The sequence below is a fragment of the Pseudorca crassidens genome, chromosome 1 (assembly GCF_039906515.1).
Source record: "Pseudorca crassidens isolate mPseCra1 chromosome 1, mPseCra1.hap1, whole genome shotgun sequence".
Classification (NCBI taxonomy): Eukaryota; Metazoa; Chordata; class Mammalia; order Artiodactyla; family Delphinidae; genus Pseudorca; species Pseudorca crassidens.
The window spans coordinates 118983089-119001433 of record NC_090296.1 but is presented as its reverse complement, the minus strand read 5'-3'; the positions used below and the strand labels follow the sequence as shown (position 1 = coordinate 119001433).

General features: G+C 43.8%; 1 protein-coding gene across 3 annotated transcripts in view; it reads right to left on the bottom strand.

Annotated features, from left to right (window-relative positions):
- Nucleotides 1-18345, bottom strand: part of THSD4 (thrombospondin type 1 domain containing 4) — a 571466-nt gene that overhangs the window by 427675 nt on the left and 125446 nt on the right. For all 3 annotated transcript variants that reach the window (XM_067752213.1, XM_067752199.1, XM_067752206.1), the window contains exon 6: nt 16016-16118. In XM_067752213.1, coding sequence (XP_067608314.1) covers nt 16016-16118 — 103 coding nt within the window. The remainder of the gene's footprint in view (nt 1-16015; nt 16119-18345) is intronic.

Sequence of the window (18345 nt, the reverse complement as noted above, 5' to 3'; positions counted from 1 at the left end):
CTAATGAAACTTAAAAGCTTTTGCACAGTAAAAGAAACCATAAACAAGATGAAAAGACATCCCTCAGAATGGGGGAAAATATTTGCAAATGAAGCAACTGACAAAGGATTAATCTCCAAAATTTACAAGCAGCTCATGCAGCTCAATATCAAAAAACAAACAACCCAATCCAAAAACGGGCAGAAGATCTAAACAGACATTTCTCCCAAGAAGATATACAGATTGCCAACAAACACATGAACAGATGCTCAACATCACGAATCATTAGAGAAATACAAATCAAAACTACAATGAGGTATCACTTCACACCAGTCAGAATGGCCATCATCAAAAAATCTACAAACAATAAATGCTGGAGAGGGTGTGAAGAAAAGGGAACCCTCTTGCACTCTTGGTGGGAATGTAAATTGATACAGCCACTATGGAGAACAGTATGGAGGTTCCTTAAAAAACTAAAAATGGAACTACCATACAAGCCAGCAATCCCACTACTGGGCATATACCCTGAGAAAACCATAATTCAAAAAGGTCATGTACCACAATGTTCACTGCAGCTCTAGTTACAATAGCCAGGACATGGAATCAACCTAAGTGTCCACTGACAGATGAATGGATAAAGAAGATGTGGCACATATATACAATGGAATATTACTCAGCCATAAAAAGAAATGAAATTGAGTTATTTGTAGTGAGGTGGATGGACCTAGAGTCTGTCATACAGAGTGAAGTAAGTCAGAAAGAGAAAAACAAATACCAAATACCATTGTAACACATATATATGGAATCTAAAAAAAAAAGGTTCTGAAGAACCTAGGGGCAGGACAGGAATAAAGACGCAGACACAGAGAATTGACTGAGGACATAGGGAGGGGGAAGGGTAAGCTGGGACGAAGTGAGAGAGTGGCACGGACTTATATACACTACCAAATGTAAAATAGATAGCTAGTGGGAAGCAGCCACATAGCGCAGGGAGACCAGCTCAGTGCTCTGTGACCACCTAGAGGGGTGGGATAGGGAGGGTGGGAGGGAGACACAAGAGGGAGGAGATATGGGGATAAATGTATATGTATAGCTGATTCACTTTGTTATAAAGCAGAAACTAACACACCATTGTAAAGCAATTATACTCCAATAAAGATGCTAAAAAGAAAACAAAAAAGAAACAGTTGTATATATTGAATGTCTGTAAATCAAATACTAACTATATTTCCTTAAAGAACTTCTCTAGGGTAAATATGAAGAGTAAATATTTAATAAAATGAAAAATTGTTTTGCAATCTGAATAGTCATCCAATAATTTATCTGTCTTGTGAATTTGGATTTACAGCAGACTCTTGACATTCCTGAGGCATATATCTGGAACCTTCTTGAGTTCCCAGATTCACAAACAGAAAAATATTTATAGAGGCTCCCAGCTTTTTCAGGAATCAAATATCCACGGAGAGTTTCCTGTTTATAGCCTTATGCTACACCCTACAAGTTAACCATACTTTCACATCTCATGATAGGTTTATATCTCACTTGACTGCCATTTTTCACAGAAACAAGCAAAATTTTTCTAACTAATTAATGAGCATTGTTGCAAATGCACAAATAAGTGAAGAAAAATAAAGCTAAGTGACACTTTTCCGGACACACATCTTGCAAAGCAGACTTTTCAGATTCATATCTCAGCCAGGGGATCTCACACAGTGTCACAAACCTGCAAGTGAAATCTAGAAACACCTAGGGTCTAAACACATTTATCAAATTTGCTTGAGCAAAGGACACGGGCCATACCGAATAGAAATGCCATTGTTCTTGCTAACCCAAGCGTTACAGAAGTCGACTGAACCTTTTGGTGATGAGTCCAGAAAATTGGATTATAGAAACACTGTCCACATGAATTACACGAATTTGCCTGCTCATTCAAAATACCTATATTTTGTATGGTCGGGGTTGGTGACAATCAAGGTTGGATGTTTCCGCTGCCCTCGGTAGTGGGACCCCGTCACAGCAGGCGCAGAGGCCCCAGAAGGCTGGACCTCCTGGAAGCACTGTGCTGGAACCCTCAACCTCTGGCTCGGTTTTCACCCCCGCCAAAGCAACACCCACCATGAAAAGCAGACAGGAGAGAAGGAGTGACAGAGTGAATGAGCGAGAGAAAGAAACAAAGGAAGAGGGAGCGAGGGAGGGAACGCAGAAAAGAAAGAAAAGAGAGGGAATGAAAAAGGAATTTGGCTGCTGTGAGAAAAAAAAAATGAACAAGAAAGATATTATCATTTCAAAATATATAGCATGTACATTTCAGAACGTATTTGAAAACACTTCTGCCAAATTTTCGAATTATTTATTTATTTATATCCCTTCTTGTTCCAAAGAGGTTTTGCAGCATTCTGCTGCCAGATTAATTTTCCTGAAGCTCAGCTCTGATCATGTTACTCCCCTGCTTTAAAAAAACCCCAATACCTCCTCACTGCCTGTAAAATGAAGTCCAATTTCCTTAGCCTCCTATTTGAGGCCCTCCATAATCTGGCCCCAAACTTCCAGCCCAACCTTATCCTGCATTTCTTCCCTTTAAACACCCTTTGTTCCAACCAAAGGACACTCCCTGATTTCTCCTAACACATTCTGTATTTTCCACCCTTGCACCTTGGCTTGTGCTGTTCCCTCTGCCTGGAATGCCTTTCCCAACATCTGCATATGCACCATACTATTCACTGTTCCAGGTTCCACCTGGAGGATGCAGGCACCTGGTCATCAATAGTGGAACTTACAACCTTTATACACGTGCTACATACACATCATCTCACTGGATCTTCTCAACGGGAGGAAGCTATTTCTTACTGTGGTCCAAGGAAGCTGCAGCTGATACCTCTGGGGTTGTGTCCTCTGTCCACTGTCCTTCCTGCTATCCTAAGGCTATCCCTCACACAGAACAAAAGGTGGCTGCCTGAATCAACGCCAACATGTTGTAGCAATCTTTATTTTTTTTCACTTTTTAAGGAGAAAAAGTGCACCTTTCTTTTCTGTGTGAACTTGAATTCACCTGTCCAGTCCTGAGGCACAGTTTCATTTGGCAGTCCCTGGGCAGCCCTTGCCAGGCTCCATCAGGTGGGACAGTACACTAGCTGATTCTGAAAGGCAGAGGCCTGGCAGGTCCAGAGAGCCAGGGTGGGAGCAGTTACCCCAGGGGCCCCTCCATGCTCCCTGCCTGGAATGCACGAGAACATACAGGGAAGAAAACTGATAACCATGGTAAACATCAGTGGGTCAAGTTCTACTCCTTCGAGTCCTAAGAACACGCCAAGGGATTTTTTGAAGGTGCCACTGATCACCAGGAGTGCGACAGCAGGTTGCTAAAGCTATTTATACAACCTCCAAAGCCAGCTTAAACAAACAAGGCAACTGGGTGTGGGACAAGACATCATGACTGATTGATGGGGATCTATTAGGCATGCAAAGCTGCCAATATCTACACGCTCGTTGGGCGAGGGCCAGAGTTATTACATGATGAGCACTTACGTAACCTTAAGTACAAATGGAATTTGGGCTGTATGTATCAGATACGCTTCTCCTTTCTCATTTTTGGCATCAAGAGGTTACATGAACTGCATGGTGGGTCAGAGCCCTCCCCTCCACTTTCTCCCTTTCCTAAAGACTGGCAGGCCTAATGCTCACAACAGACACATCTCTTAATAATGACTGCAAGTTTTCCCCCAAACCAAAGCTCCACTGTCCTGTTTAAATCTGACCTATTTTTAATGTGCTGCTCAATATTTTTTAAAAAAAAACATCGTTTGCTGGAACATGACTTCAGACGAAAGCTGTTTCCAGGGATTAACCCAAACTTTAATCACTCCCCTGAACAAAACTTGATTCAGTCCAATAAATTATGGCTCACTTGATAAAATCTTAAAAGCAAAAATGAATTGGGTAACCATGTGAAATCTATGGTTTGCCCTGCCAGTCTCTTGCCCTGTCTGTTGGTGACCTCTGGCCTCACCAAGCTCATGACAAGGCTTGTCTGCCTGGCGGTTCTGACCCCTGAAACGCCCGGCTCTCTCCACCCCCATAACCTGCTCTATTTCAGCCCTCCCAATTGCAATCCCTTCCCAATCGGTGTCTACTCACCATTCTCCTCCATGCCTCCGCGATGAAAACCGTTTGCAACAAGGTTGAAAAGAAAAATATTAACTGAGTGCAATGTAGAATTTTGTTTTCCTAAACTTTTCTTGTCATTCATTACTAAATAACAATCTTGAGTTGTAAAGTCTGTTGACCAGCTCCAAAGCTAATCAGTTATCGATCACTTACATTTGCAAAACCACTATCTAGTCTTTAGTTCAAAAGTAGAATTTATACAGGGCCTTTCCTTGTTTTACCTCTGAACTATTTAAACGTATCCACACACGTGTTTGTCAACAAAGTTATACAGTGATTTCCTCACAGGGGGTTTTGGTGGTGGTGGTGGTATGTGTATGTGTGTATGTGGTAACCCAAAAAGAGAGAATGGAAAAATCCAGTAAAAACACTAAGCACTAACCAGAGAAGGGTGAGCTGAACAGTATGAATCATATAATAGAGTACTTCTGCTTTGCCCCGGGGGAGCTACAGAACCTGCACCATGTTAGTTCCAGCACAGAAAGGGCCAGAAATGTACGTCTCCTTCGGTGGGCCATCCAAAGATCACTGGTTTCCATCATGGGTGAGAATGGAGCTGTGACAGTCACAGAACAAGAAAGAGAGGGGAAATGCAACAATCCAGAAATGTCTCCCATATGAACAGAAATGGTTGTGAACTAAAGCCTTATAATATCAGGCTACGTATCACAATTAGTAATCTTAAAGAAAACCATACATCTCAATATATACTCGGTTGCTAAGTATTTGGGTTCAAAGGACCTCAAATAGTTAGCTGCTCATGTCACCTAGGTTTGCAGGAAAGAGGCGTGATAATGATGCATGAGAACTCAAGACATGATGACAAGTGCTCTCCGTAGTTCAGGCTGAGAATAGCTGGGTTTGGAAGCAGGATAATTCAAATATAAATCATTGCCACTACTTCATTTTTTAAAAATTTTGCCTTGTACTTTCTTTCTTTTTTGGGGGGGGGGGGCTGCACCAGGTTTTAGTTGCAGCATGCAGGATATTTAGCTGCGGCATGTGGATTTCTTAGTTGCGGCATGCACGCAGGATCTAGTTCCCTGACCAGGGATCGAACCCGGGCCCCCTGCATTGGAAGCACAGAGTCTTACCCACTGGACCACCAGGGAAGTCCCTGCCACTACTTCATTTTGTTTTGCTGCAGTAGACACAGCCTCAGATGCAGACAGGAAATACAATTCCAAAGGTAGAAAGAAACCTACTGCACACTTCAATATCAGGCAATCCAGTTTTTAGAAATTGTCCTTGGGTTAGTCCCTCCACCTCTCGATACACTGGGCCCCTGAAAGAACCCTTAATTTAAAGGATCTCTCTGGGAAAGCAGGCCTTCCCCTGACTATTTCAGCCATCCTCAAAGGCCTCTCTTGGAAAATTACAAACAGTTATACATTATTTGGTTTTTACTTACATTTTAAATGTGAACACACTTTATACATAACTAGTACAATGATGTGTTCATTATATTTATTTGCATCATTTCCTTGATTACTGTATTCTAAAATCAGAAGCTTTATACTTGCATTTGAAGCAAGACTTATGTACTGCTTGGCAAACTTTGTGAATCATTTAAGAGTCTCATCTCTGTTCAATAAATAGGAACTCATCCCAAATTTTCAAACAACTAACAGGGTTAATTGGCACCTATATCATCACAACGTGAAAGACAGAAACAGACTTACAGATATCAAAAGCAAACTTAAGGTTAGCAAAGGGGAAACATGGTGGGGTGGGGTGGGGGTGGATAAACCAGGAGCCTGGGGTAAACATACACACGCTACGATATATAAGTAACCAACAGGGACCTACTGTATAGCACTGGGAACTCTATTCAATACTCTGTGATAACCTATATGAGAAAAGAATCTAAAAAGGAATGATATATGCATATGTATAACCGAATCACTTTGCTGAACACCTGAAACTAACACAACATTCTAAATCAACTCTACTCCAATAAGATTAAAATATATATAAAAAAACTGTAAAGACAGAAAAGAGGCAGTGTATGTGCTGCCATTTCCCTTCCCACACCTGTGCGAGACATCACTTATCAATCCCAGTGACACTCCTTGCTCCCGAGCCCAGCACATCAGAGCCACACTCAACTACAGCTGCTTGTTATGACTCACGTACTGATTCTAAAGAGAATAGCCAAGACGATAAACAAGTTGCATGTTCCAATCCATAAGGAATCAACTGAAGGAAATAAACGTTCAGCAGGCTGGTGAAATAAGATTTAGGGTGACAAGACGGCTGCTTTCAAGTATCTGCAGGGGGAACCTGGAGGTTTCATTCAATGTGGCTCCAAAGGGTAGCCAGGCAACAAATATCATCCCAGGGTGAATTATAGTGGCATTATGAGAATGCCATTATTGCAAAGTGTAGGCAAGGTGAGGAGGAAGGTGAAGCAGACTGCCTGGGAATGCTGAAGCATGCTCTCTCCCTTCTTCCCACCCAACCACAGATACACATCAGATTTTTCCTTTAATCCTTTGTAAACAAGTCCCACTGACTCATGGAATGTTCTCACTCATGGAATTTCTAAGAAGCAGATACAGACAGGTATGGTTGCTATTTAATAGCTTTTTGGGAGGGACTATGCAGATGAGGGAGAATCTCTGATAAATATGCAAAAGGTGGGCTGGATTTACAGTTTAAACAGAAATTGCATTTTCATTGATTACTTTCTAGCCCTAAGGCCTCTAACTCTAAAAACCTCTTGATGTTGGCCCCATACTAATGTCTCCATGTTCATGCAAGGGGCAACCAAACGTCCTGACCACTCCCTTGGGACCCAGCTCCACCAATTTACAGTCAGAGGCCTCTGCTCAGAGGGTGACAGAGCTGTGCTGCAAGGGATTAAGACAGAGCCCCAGGCTTTACTGGAAAAGTCTTAGTCAATGTACAAAGTGAGAGAGTGGCGTGCACATATATACGCTACCAAACGTAAAATAGATAGCTAGTGGGAAGCAGCCGCATAGCACAGGGAGATCAGCTCGGTGCTTTGTGACCACCTAGAGGGGTGGGATAGGGAGGGTGGGGGGGAGGGAGACCCAAGAGGGAAGAGATATGGGGACATATGTATATGTATAACTGATTCACTTTGTTATAAAGCAGAAACTAACACACCATTGTAAAGCAATTATACTCCAATAAAGATGTTAAAAAAAACAAAAACAAACCACATTTGTTTGTTTTTAAAGGTACCGAATTAGTCACAGCTTGGTTGCACAGAGAGAGAAATTCTTTGGTAGCCCCTGAGGCAAATGACTGCTCTGAAATCAGCAGGCTGTGGTTATGTAACTTCTTGTTTAATCTGATCCTTCTACTTTATCCTGCGACTTGGAGCAAACCATCCAACCTGAAGTCTCAGTTCCTGCGTCTGTAGAATAGGAACACTGTAGTGACATCTGACCTTGCCCATCCTGACACCACAAAGATGAGGCAGTCTTTGAAGAGAGCTGAGCTTCTCAGAAGACAGAAATGACAGGATTGGGTCTCATTATTTAGTATTTTGCAATGGGTTTAAGCTCTACCCTTGGTTTTCAATCCTCAAAATTACTCACATTTAGACTAATCTGCTTACTAGATGTTGAAATATACCCTGAGGCTTTTCTTTACTATTACTTAGAAGGACGCTGGTTCAAACGCCAGGAAAGAAATCGCTTTTACACGAATCATTTACACCTTCCAGAATACTTTAGAGCAGGGGCGATATTCTCCCTCGAACAATCTTTCCCTTTCTAAATCCTAAATTTCCCAGGGAAAAGAGACTCACAGAGGTGACACCGTGTGCTCCACCCTACATCTTTCATACTCTTCAGATACACAGAGAAACACAGTGTGGATGCAAGAACTAGACGTGTTCTAGGTGTCCTTCACGTAGATAATCCCGCTGGGGAGCGGGAGGGTGACCAGGATTACGGAAATCGGGGGGAAGGAACAGAACCATTACTAACCCCCGTTCCCTTCCCCCTGAGGTCATCATCCTCAACACAGGATGCAGTGGGATGGTAAAGGTGACCACAGAACACCAGCCTCTCTCCCGTGCCCCTGTGTAAATAAGTGCACACTGGTCAACCTGAATTATGCCTGATAATGTGTGGAAGCAAAGGGGACCCACACCGTCACATGCCATGCATGCATAAGGAGGCCTATCTGTAGAAATCTGCAGAAACATAAACACAAGGAGAACAAACGAGTGATACTCAAGCGTAATATCCTAATTCCAATAATCCCTCAGAGGTGTCCAGAAGCCCTGTGAGCCTACTGCTGAAAGGACAGTTGACAAACCAGATGGGCATCCTGACTTGTGAGTTTCTGTCATGGACATTGGTCGTTTGGGGCCCTTCAAGATCCATTCTTCCTTCTTTTGGTTCAGCACCAGGATTTCCTTTTTGGAAATTAATTCTCCCCCTCTGTGTGTAGTCTTGCTGGGAATGTCAGTCAGGACCCCCCCCCCACCCTTTTACCCCCGGCCGAGGAGTGGGCATGTGGCCTGTAGCAAGCCAACAGGGCTCTTATTTCCAGGGTTTTGACTCTTGGATGGAGAAACCTGTTGGAATTTATCCACTGCAGCAGCAGCAGCAGACAAGTAAGACCATCAGTTCTGTCCACCTGGATCCCCAGAGCTTCCTCAGTTTCTGTCCTTCACCCAGCTTGGTCCTGCACACTTCCTGTTGATTCTCGGAGCTACTGCATATGCTTCCAATAAAATTCTTTTGCGTTTGACTTAGCCAAAATTGGTGTCTGTTGCTTACAAGGAAAAAAAAAAAAGAATGCTAACTTATACAGATGTGCAGCTTTGCTTCCTCAGATTCCAGACCTACCTGAGGATTTCCAGGCCCAACAAGGCCCTATGATCAATCGATCCTAAATGATTCCAAAAATGATACTCTGCATCTGAGTCCATTCTCCCTAAAATCCTCTTGTTTCTCCATGATCAGTAATAAAGAGTATTTAAAAAAGAATGAGAGAAAAAGGGGCAAACCAGCAAGCCTTAGAATAGTTCTATAATGGTGAAATTTATACTGGCTCTAAATTTCACTTTTAGGAACACAGAGATGAAGACAGAGAGGAGGAAAGAGAATCTAATGGACTTTTTAAAGTATCATTTATATACAAGAAAATGCCTAGATCACAAGAATTCAGTTGATGGGTTTTGACAGCTATATTCACCTGTGTAACAACCACGCCAACCACGATCTGGATCATTACCAACGCTCCACAAAGTTCTATCATGACGCTTTCCAGCTAATCCTTCCCCACACCCAAACAGGCAAACACTGTTCTGACTTCCATCACCATAGCCTAATTTCTCCTACTTTAGAACATAATATAAAAGGAATCAGACAGTATGTACTCTTACATCTGGCTTGTTTTGCTCAACATAATGTTTCTGAGGTTCGTCCAGATTGCTATCTGCATCAGTAGAGCGGTCTTTTTTATTGCTGAGTAATACTCCATTGTATGAAGGTACCCTAGTTTGTTTATTCAGTCTCCTGTTTACGGATAGTTGGGTTGTTTCCAGTTTGGAGCTTTTATGGAAAAAGCTGCTGTGAACATTCTTAAACAAATATTTTTTATGGACCTAGGATTGCTTTCATTTCTCTCGAATAAATGCATTTTTATTTAATGGTGAAGAAGCTTTCTATAACAGAATGCAGAGAAACAATAACATACTTTTTCCAAGAGGAAAAAAAGTGCCTATTTTCCACCTTTTCTTCTAGGATAGAGTACGTTCATAGGCACCATTCTATTAACCCTTTATTCTTCTTTCCAAGTTTCATTCTCTCAATCTACAGAAAGCTCATTTCTCTACCATTCCACACAAACCTTTCTCTTTCCCCTTAAACTAGCAAACAGTCTCCATATGCCTTCTTCATGGCAATTTTTAAAAGAGCGAGCTAGCTCTATTCACCAGCTACCCTCTCTAATTTCTTTCCAGTGGTTTTCCCAACCGTCTATCCTAGTCTTATTTTCTCAGTTCTCATTCTCTCCTTGACCTCTTGCTGTGTTAAGCTGTTATGACTGCTTCTCCCCCACTGCCCCTTCTTTCATTGTTTTAAGAAAATTTAAATGTTAATTACTCAGACAGTTTTTACGAGGAAAACAGGTACCCAAAGACTGGTCTTAAATGCTCACAACTGTACACATCTTTCTCCTGGCTTCCATACACATTGAGAGTAGAGATCTTGCAGCCAGATTCTGAGTTTAGAACCTGGCTCTATCACTTACTAGCTGGATAACCCTGGGCAAGTTAGTTAACTATTATATACTTTGTTTCTTCTGTAAAATGAGGCTGAAAATAGTACCCACCTCACAGGGCTGTTGTGAGGAGTAAATGAGTAGCATTTAGAGCTGTGCCTGGTACGTAGTAAGTGCTCAATAAATACAAGCAATTTCTATTACCTCATTTGTTCCTCACTGTGGTGTATGTAATAAGAGAACTTTATAAACCATAATAGACTATATTACTGTAAGAGATGATATAAGGCATTATAATGCTTTGGTGCCACCTCTTCTCAGGCTCCTTTCATGGTTGACTCTCTTTCCCCTGCTTCTTTAAAGTGGGCATAATCCAAAGCTCCTTCCTGGATCCCTTTGTCCTCATGATTCTACACTCTCCTGAAGGTCTTATCCATCACGGTGGCTTTAATTATCACACCAAAGCCAATGACTTCAAATACAGGTCTACAACCCTAAGGTATCTCCCTTAAACATCCCCAACTTCCTGCTGGGCATCTCGCTACCATTCATTCAAACTCAACATACATAAAACCCAAATCACCCTTTTGTTTTCACAAGAGGTTGCCCTCAGGATTTTGATTTGTCCTCAATAATACACTCATAGGTAAGCAACCATGGCCTAGTCTTACCAGGTATTCCTAGGCATGGATAAGAGAGCTTGAGAATGGATCTCACGGTGGGTATTACTGGAAAACTCCTCTCGTTACCCTTAGACCTTCCCTGTCCACTCTGAAAGGTCCCTGATGACTATGAACTGTCTGTGCAGGAGGGGTGGGCTGTAGGATGGAGAATTGCAGGTACCTAGGAATGAATGAAGGTGCTTCATTAAAACATGAGCATCCTAATCCCAGGTTCACCAGCACTTGGTCCTAAGCCTTCCTTCCTCATGTCATACAGTTTGGATAATACTGTCCATGTTTATGGCAGCCCTTGCCCCACACGCCAGTGGAGTACCTGTGCCAGGGCAGACTGGTGGGGGAGTCAGCAGCACAGCTGGGCACCTGGGCGCCAACATTCCACCTCTGCCCCTCGGAGCTTTAGTCAAGGAGAAGAAATGGTCTCAGTGGCTCAGGGCTCTGTGGCTGTTAGAGACTATGTGGCACCTTTAATATTTCCTGGAGCAAAATCTACTCTCCTTGCAAGCAGCCTAATAAAAGTCTCCTGGCCTTAAAAGGAAGGCACTGTTGGAGGTTGCTGCCTGTGCTAGTCATTAGGGCTGGTCACAGATATTCAATTTCTCCTCCTTTGAGCACACAGTGGGATGGGTACCTCCCTGCTGCCCTTGAAGTTCAGTGTGACATGCCACTTGCTGTGGCCAATGAGATGTCAGCAGAAACAACAGGGATCGCTTCCAGTAGAAGCTTTAAGAACCCATGTGTGATTCACTTGCTCCCTTTCCCTGCTTCAGTGGAAGCAGAAGTTGAGGTGCAGCTTCTATCAGCCTGGGTCCCCGAATGAGCAGAATACTTACTACATTACACAGGGAGCATAAGCATAAGACAAACTTTTGTTCATGTCATTAGGGATTTGGAGGTTCTTTGTTCATTAGGATCTGGGGGCTCTTTGTTCCTGCAGCATGAGCTACTAAGGCCTGACAGATACAGTGGCCCTGGTCACGTGACCACTTAGCAACCTCCAATTTCTGACTCAGCCTCACTTTTGGCTTCTAGATCTGCACTCTATTTAGTTCAGCTATTGAGGACACACAGTGCACTTACAAGTACTCCAATACAAAGCTGTCCCTGATTTATGGATTAAGACTGATGCCTGCTGCTGAATAGCCCACAGCGACCCAGAAAAACTCTAGATTCTAGTGCCGCCCAGACCCAACACTCTAGTCGTGAAAACAGGTACAATTTTCCCCAATGCACCTAAAAAAATGTCTTCCTATTAAAGAAGACTTTCCCATTATAGCTAGGTTGACCATATAATTTATTGTCCAAAGTGGTTTTGAATGAAGGGGGACTAGGGTGACAGGCATGAACTATCGCTGTCCTGAGTAAACAGGGATGCAGAGGCACTGAAATTCTACTTCTATCGTCTTTACGGTATTAGGTCTATGAGAAAAATTCCTAGACGCATTATCTTAGGACAGATCACCATATCCAGGAAATGCATTTAAAAGCCTAAGAAGAAGCATGTGGAGAAATTAATGTGTTTATCAGACAGTGTACTCTGCTTTTACTATTCTGTGTGGCATTGGACTGAATGAGTGCAGCTGTTTCCCTAAGTAGGCACGTGCAAATAGCAGTAGACTTCCAAACAAAACCAAGAGCCCAATGCAAAATCCAGCCGTAAAGTATGAACACCCTGCAGAAACATTAACAGCGTCTTCCTCCCACTGGTCAGCCTGGGAGTCATTTAAGAGGAAAGAGGACAAAATCAGGAAAACAATCTTAGCAGCAAGAAGAATTGTTTAAAGAAAGCCAAAGTAAATGCAGCTTCGGTGACTATGGGATCCTCTTCTAGGCGTGTGAGACATATTAACGTCAATAAATATTTTTAAGGAATGCTGAATTTTCTAGGCAAAGTAACGAACACTTTGTAGAAGATAGCTGATTTCTTCAGTCTGCTGCTAGTCTGCATTTTTCTTTTCTTTGTAAAATACCAGGATTCTAATTGCCTTCTTCAAACTTTCAGGGCTTATGGCCAAAAAGTAGATAATAATTTCTGTAGAAGATTGTTTTTCTGTCTGTCACCATCCCCTCTTCCCCACCTCCGCTTGCTGGGATGTGTGTTTCCCACCAGAGGGTCGGTCACATGACCTGAGTTAGCCCAACGACCCCCTCAGGTCCTGAACTCAGGTCCAGGGATGGGGACATGATCCAAACAAGATCACAGGGTGGTTTTTCTGAGATTGAAACCATCACTAGGCATGCTAGTTTCCTAGGCTGCCATAACAAATTACCACAAACTGGGTGGTTTAAAACAACATAGATTTATTCTCTCACAGTCCTGGAGGCTGGAAATTCAAAATCAAGGTGTTGGCGGGGCCACACTCCCTCTGCAATCTCTGGGGAAGAAACTTTCTGTGCCTTCCCCTGGTTTCGGGTGCTTTCCCGAAATCCTTGGTGCTCCTTGACTTGTAGCTGCCATCACTCTAATCTCCACCTTGGTCGTCACGTGGCCATCTTCCCTCTGTCTCTGTGCCCGAGTGTTCCCTGTATGTGCGTCTCTGTGCCTCTTCTCTTTTTATAAGGGCACCAGTCATATTGGATAAGGGCCTACCCTAATCCAGTATGACCTCTTCTTAACTTGTACCTTAATTACCATGCAAAGACCCTATTTCCAAATAAGCAAATTCATAGGTACCAGGGATAGGACTTAAACATATCTTTTTTGTGGGACACAATTCAACCCACAGCACTAGATAAGACAGAGTCTTTCTCACTGTGATTGCAAGTTCAAAGCCATGTAAGCCTGCCCATCCACCTGAAAAGAAAGTAAACAGACCCAAGAGATGGAGAAAGATAGAGAAAAGCAGGGTCCTAATATTATTGAATCCCTGGAATGCAGCCATATCTGAATCCCAGCCCACCTCTTGGACTTCCCAGTAACATGACCAACAAAATATCTTTCTTGTTTATATATAGGTAGGTTGGATTTCGGTCACTAACAACCAAGAGTTCTAATTAATATATGCACCAGTGAATTATGCTATATAATGTGAATTCAAATAGCTCCCCATATCTGGATGGGGAAGAGTGGGTGGGTTATATTTGAAAAAGATTAGCCATGAGTTGATAACTGTTGAAACTAAGTGACGGGTAAATAGGAGGTTATTCTTATACGATTATACTATTCTATTTTTACGTACATTTGAAATTTTCCAAAATAAAAAGTTAAATCAAATGTTCAAAAAGCCTCCTCCCTTCCCCCCCGCCAGGACTCACAATTAAAGTCCAGCACACGTCAGGGCAAACAAAAGAACAGAAAAGGTAGAATCATACATAAACCAGACAATAGCAGGCATCCACAGGGAATATTGATTAATAGGTGAAAATATTAGCACACGTTTTCTTTGCGGGAGGCAAAGGGCTTTTGACATTAGACCTGAGTCTACCAGGCTTGACAGGATCAGGTGGCTGGCAGATGACCTCCCTGAACTAAGCAGAGAGGGTTGGGCAATGGGGCTCCAGCTCCAGGGGAAACAATGGGGAGCACAGTGCACGTCTGGAGGAATCCGCCTTTCTTCCCAGTGAATCACGGCAAAGCAGCTATTATTATCCACAGCCAGCAATAAAGCAAGGGTGCAGCTCAGACAAAATGCTCACTGACACGTACTGTTGTTCTGACACAAGAATATATTTCACAGGTTATGAAACACCCATGATTCTGTGCCTTTAATTTAAGCCAGAGTCACCAGTTCTTCTGAAATCCTGCCTCCCTCTTGGATTAGAGGTTCTCAACCCCAGCTGCTCATTAGAATTACTTGGGATCTTTAAAATATCCTCATGCCCAGGCTGCACCCCAAACCAATTAAATCACAATCCCTGGGAGTGGTGCCCAGGCATCAGTATTTCTAGAAGGTTCTTCAGCGATTCTAGTGGGCAGTGGTCATGAGACCACTTTGAGAACCCAAACAAGGCTACAGACTCTTCTCTGAGAAAAATGCACAGACAAGAATAATTCTGCATCCCATTTCACAGCAGACATCAATCCTGCCTTCTCCTCCTCAAGGGCTGACATCTAGGCACAACCTTCCACATTTGGACATTGATTCTGTAATGGAATCCGCACAACTCATTATCAAGCCCTCCCCAGGACAATTTCTCCAGAGCTCGGACATAACAGCCGTGTTCCACACACCGGGTTGTGGCCCAGCCCAGCTGCCCCAGCCACTGCCTTGGGCTGACGTTGAGCTGAACACTGAGGGCAGCTGCACTCTCTCCTCTGGCCAGCATGGCTGTCGGTATTGAACCCTACACGTTTTGCTCGACCCATCACCACTTTGGACCCTACTTTCTCTGTGATGGGAAGATATATCTCAGAATTGAACACTTCTCAGCCCAAAAGCCATGTTATCATCTGCGCTTCAACAAAGGAAAGTGACTCCAAGATGTACAACAGCACTGAGAAGCTCTACCAATATCAGATCTTCCATCATTTTGAAAAGGCAGGAACCTTGGTCCCAAGGGCAATGGCTACCTACCACACTTCATCTTTGGAAAAAGCATTCAAGGCTCCCCCAGCACAAAAGCCAAACAACTGTCAACCCTACAACTCTACGTGCTCTCTTAAGCCACCACACCAGCGCTTGTAGCAGGAACCAAGGAAAAGGGAAACTCCATCCCTGTTCACTCCCCACAACCTTAGCTTGAAACTCTCGCTCTAACCCATTCCACAAACCCTGTCCTGTCTCACTCATCCTGCCAGCCTCAGACACTGCTTGTTTCAGCCAATGCCTCATCCATCTGACTGATGGTCCAGGTGTCACCTGAGCTCCACTACCTTTGGTAAAGACCCCTACCGGCTCCCCCTTGCCCTGGGGGTCACACTTTCTCCCTCATTGTCACTCTAGCCAGGATCACACCAATTCCTCCAGCAATAACCAAAGGGCAACAGGGTTGGAGAACAGACAGAAAATAATTGCTGTGCACAGGGCTAGGGCTATTCTTACCTTCTGCAAACGGTTCCCATTCATAAAACCGGCCCATGAACGGCTTGTTGTTGTAGGATGCACATTGTACCTCCCAGATACTTCTACTGCTTTCTGGACACACCTAATAAAGCAGATATTAAACATGCAATTAGCGTCCATATCTCTTCATGGCCCCAGCCAAATCCCAGGAGACCTCTCCAATGTTAAATGTCAGTCCTCCTCCACCGAAACCTGGGGTTCTACAAATGTGCTGATCACCTGTATCGAAAATTTTAAACGCAGATCCCAAGGCTTCATTCCAAGTTTACTAAATTAGAAACTTTGGAAGGACACTAAAGTTTTCACACGCTCCCCGTGTTGTTTCTCCATACCGTAATTTGAGAACCACGGACCCAAACCTGCTCCTGACAAAGTGGTCTGCTCGCCTCCCTCAAAGAGGCCATCCATCTCCATCTGTCTGACTTTGTTCGTGCCATTCCTGTGCGTGGGATAATATTCACAGCAAACATGTACAGCGCTCTTACTAGGTGCAGGCACTATTTTAACTATTAACTAACTTAATCTTCACGATGACCAATGTGATTGATATGGTATTTTTATATTTTTTTTCACAGGTGAGCCAACTGAGGCATGAAGCAGCCACACAGCCAGTGAAGACAGAGGCTGGATTGAACCCCCAGAAGTCTGGCGCCCACCAGGCTCTCTCTCAGTGTCCTCCCATCGTGTCTAAATTCTGGTCTAAATTCTCTCCACCGTCTAAAGCAAGAGCTCCTAGCCTTCGACATGCAAAAGAACCACCCAGAGAGCTCCTGGGAGATGCAAACTCCTGGATCCCTCCTCCAAGGATTATTATTCAGTAAATCTGCCATGATGGTTTCTTTCTTTCTCTTTTTTTTTTTTTTTAACAAATATCTCTCTTTTAAAAAATTAATTCATTTATTTTCGCTTCTCAATGCAGTGGCTTCTTTTGTTGCACAGCACGGGCTCTAGGCACGCGGGCTTCAGTAGTTGTGCCGCACGGGCTTAGTTGCTCCGCGGCATGTGGGATCTTCCTGGACCAGGGCTCGAACCCGTGTCCCCTTCATTGGCAGGAGGGTTCTTAACCACTGCGCCACCAGGGAAGTCCCATTTATAAATGATAAATATGAGCAAATGTGAAATAAGATCACAATCTCTCCTTTAAAGCTAGGATCTAGCTTTTTAAAACTAGCAACACTCTGCTTAAGGGTAAGGTGTGTGTGTGGTGTGGGGGTGTTTTAATAATCAGACGGGAAAGGCATCTGGCCCCTTAAATATGAAAAGCTCTGTATAGAAGTCTCTGGAGTAAACTGCTAATATGATAGCTCACGTCCTGAAGGATTTAGAAAGAAATCTACTGTATGTATCAGAAACATCAGGTCTCGTGGAAGATGAGGGAACAGAGGGAGAAATGAAACCAGGTGGAAGGAAAAACATCCCCTGCTTGATCAAGGGCACTTGGAGAGGCTGCTGGGACAGACACTCAGGGTGGTCATAACCCTGCTGCGGCCTGAGCCAAACCATATGGAGCAAGAAACCATGTGAAGCAGAACGTGGTGGAAACTGGTGGGGAAAAAGGGCCGGAAGGATGGGCAGGGCCGGCTAGGCTCTGACAAAGGGTGAGAAGCTGACAGGCTGGGGAAGGCTGTCTCCAAGGGCTCTGGAAGCCAAGCTGCTGGTGGTCCTGAAGCCGGAACCGTGTAGGCTTCCAGCACTACCAGCTGCCTCGTGAAGGATTTGGAGTTAAGATGCTTGTTACAACCCTTTGGCCAGAACCGAAGTTCGACTAGGATGGGATCAGCTGGGCAGCTTGGGAGTTAAGTACCATCCTTGCGATGAGAACGAATCGCTAAGGGGTGTGTTAAAAATACAGATTCTTGGGCTTCGCCCCAGTGGAGGGTGGGCAAGAGGCTCAGGAATATACACTCGAAGTGCTCCCTCTGGTGCAGCCAGCCTGGCACCAGACTAGGCAACCGCAATTAAGAGCCACTCCCAAGCCTCAATCACACGCCAAATTACTTAACATGAAATCACAGTGTAAGAGCAGAAGAAAAGCAAATCCAATCCCTTTAATTTAAAGATGAGGAAACAGAGGTATGGTGAAGTGGGGTGCCTTACCAGAGGTCCCACGGTGTCGCAGAGACAGAGCCTAGAATGCTGACCACCCACCCTGGCCATCGCTAGAAACTCCAGATCCGCTGCTGGGTGGGTGGCAGGTTTTTGTAATGGAAAGAGACCAGAACAAGTGGGCCAAAGGTCCCGTTCCTCAAATAACTACGTAAAGCCAAGCTGCTCTAAATGAGGCTCCAGCCAGAAGCCACCCTAATTAA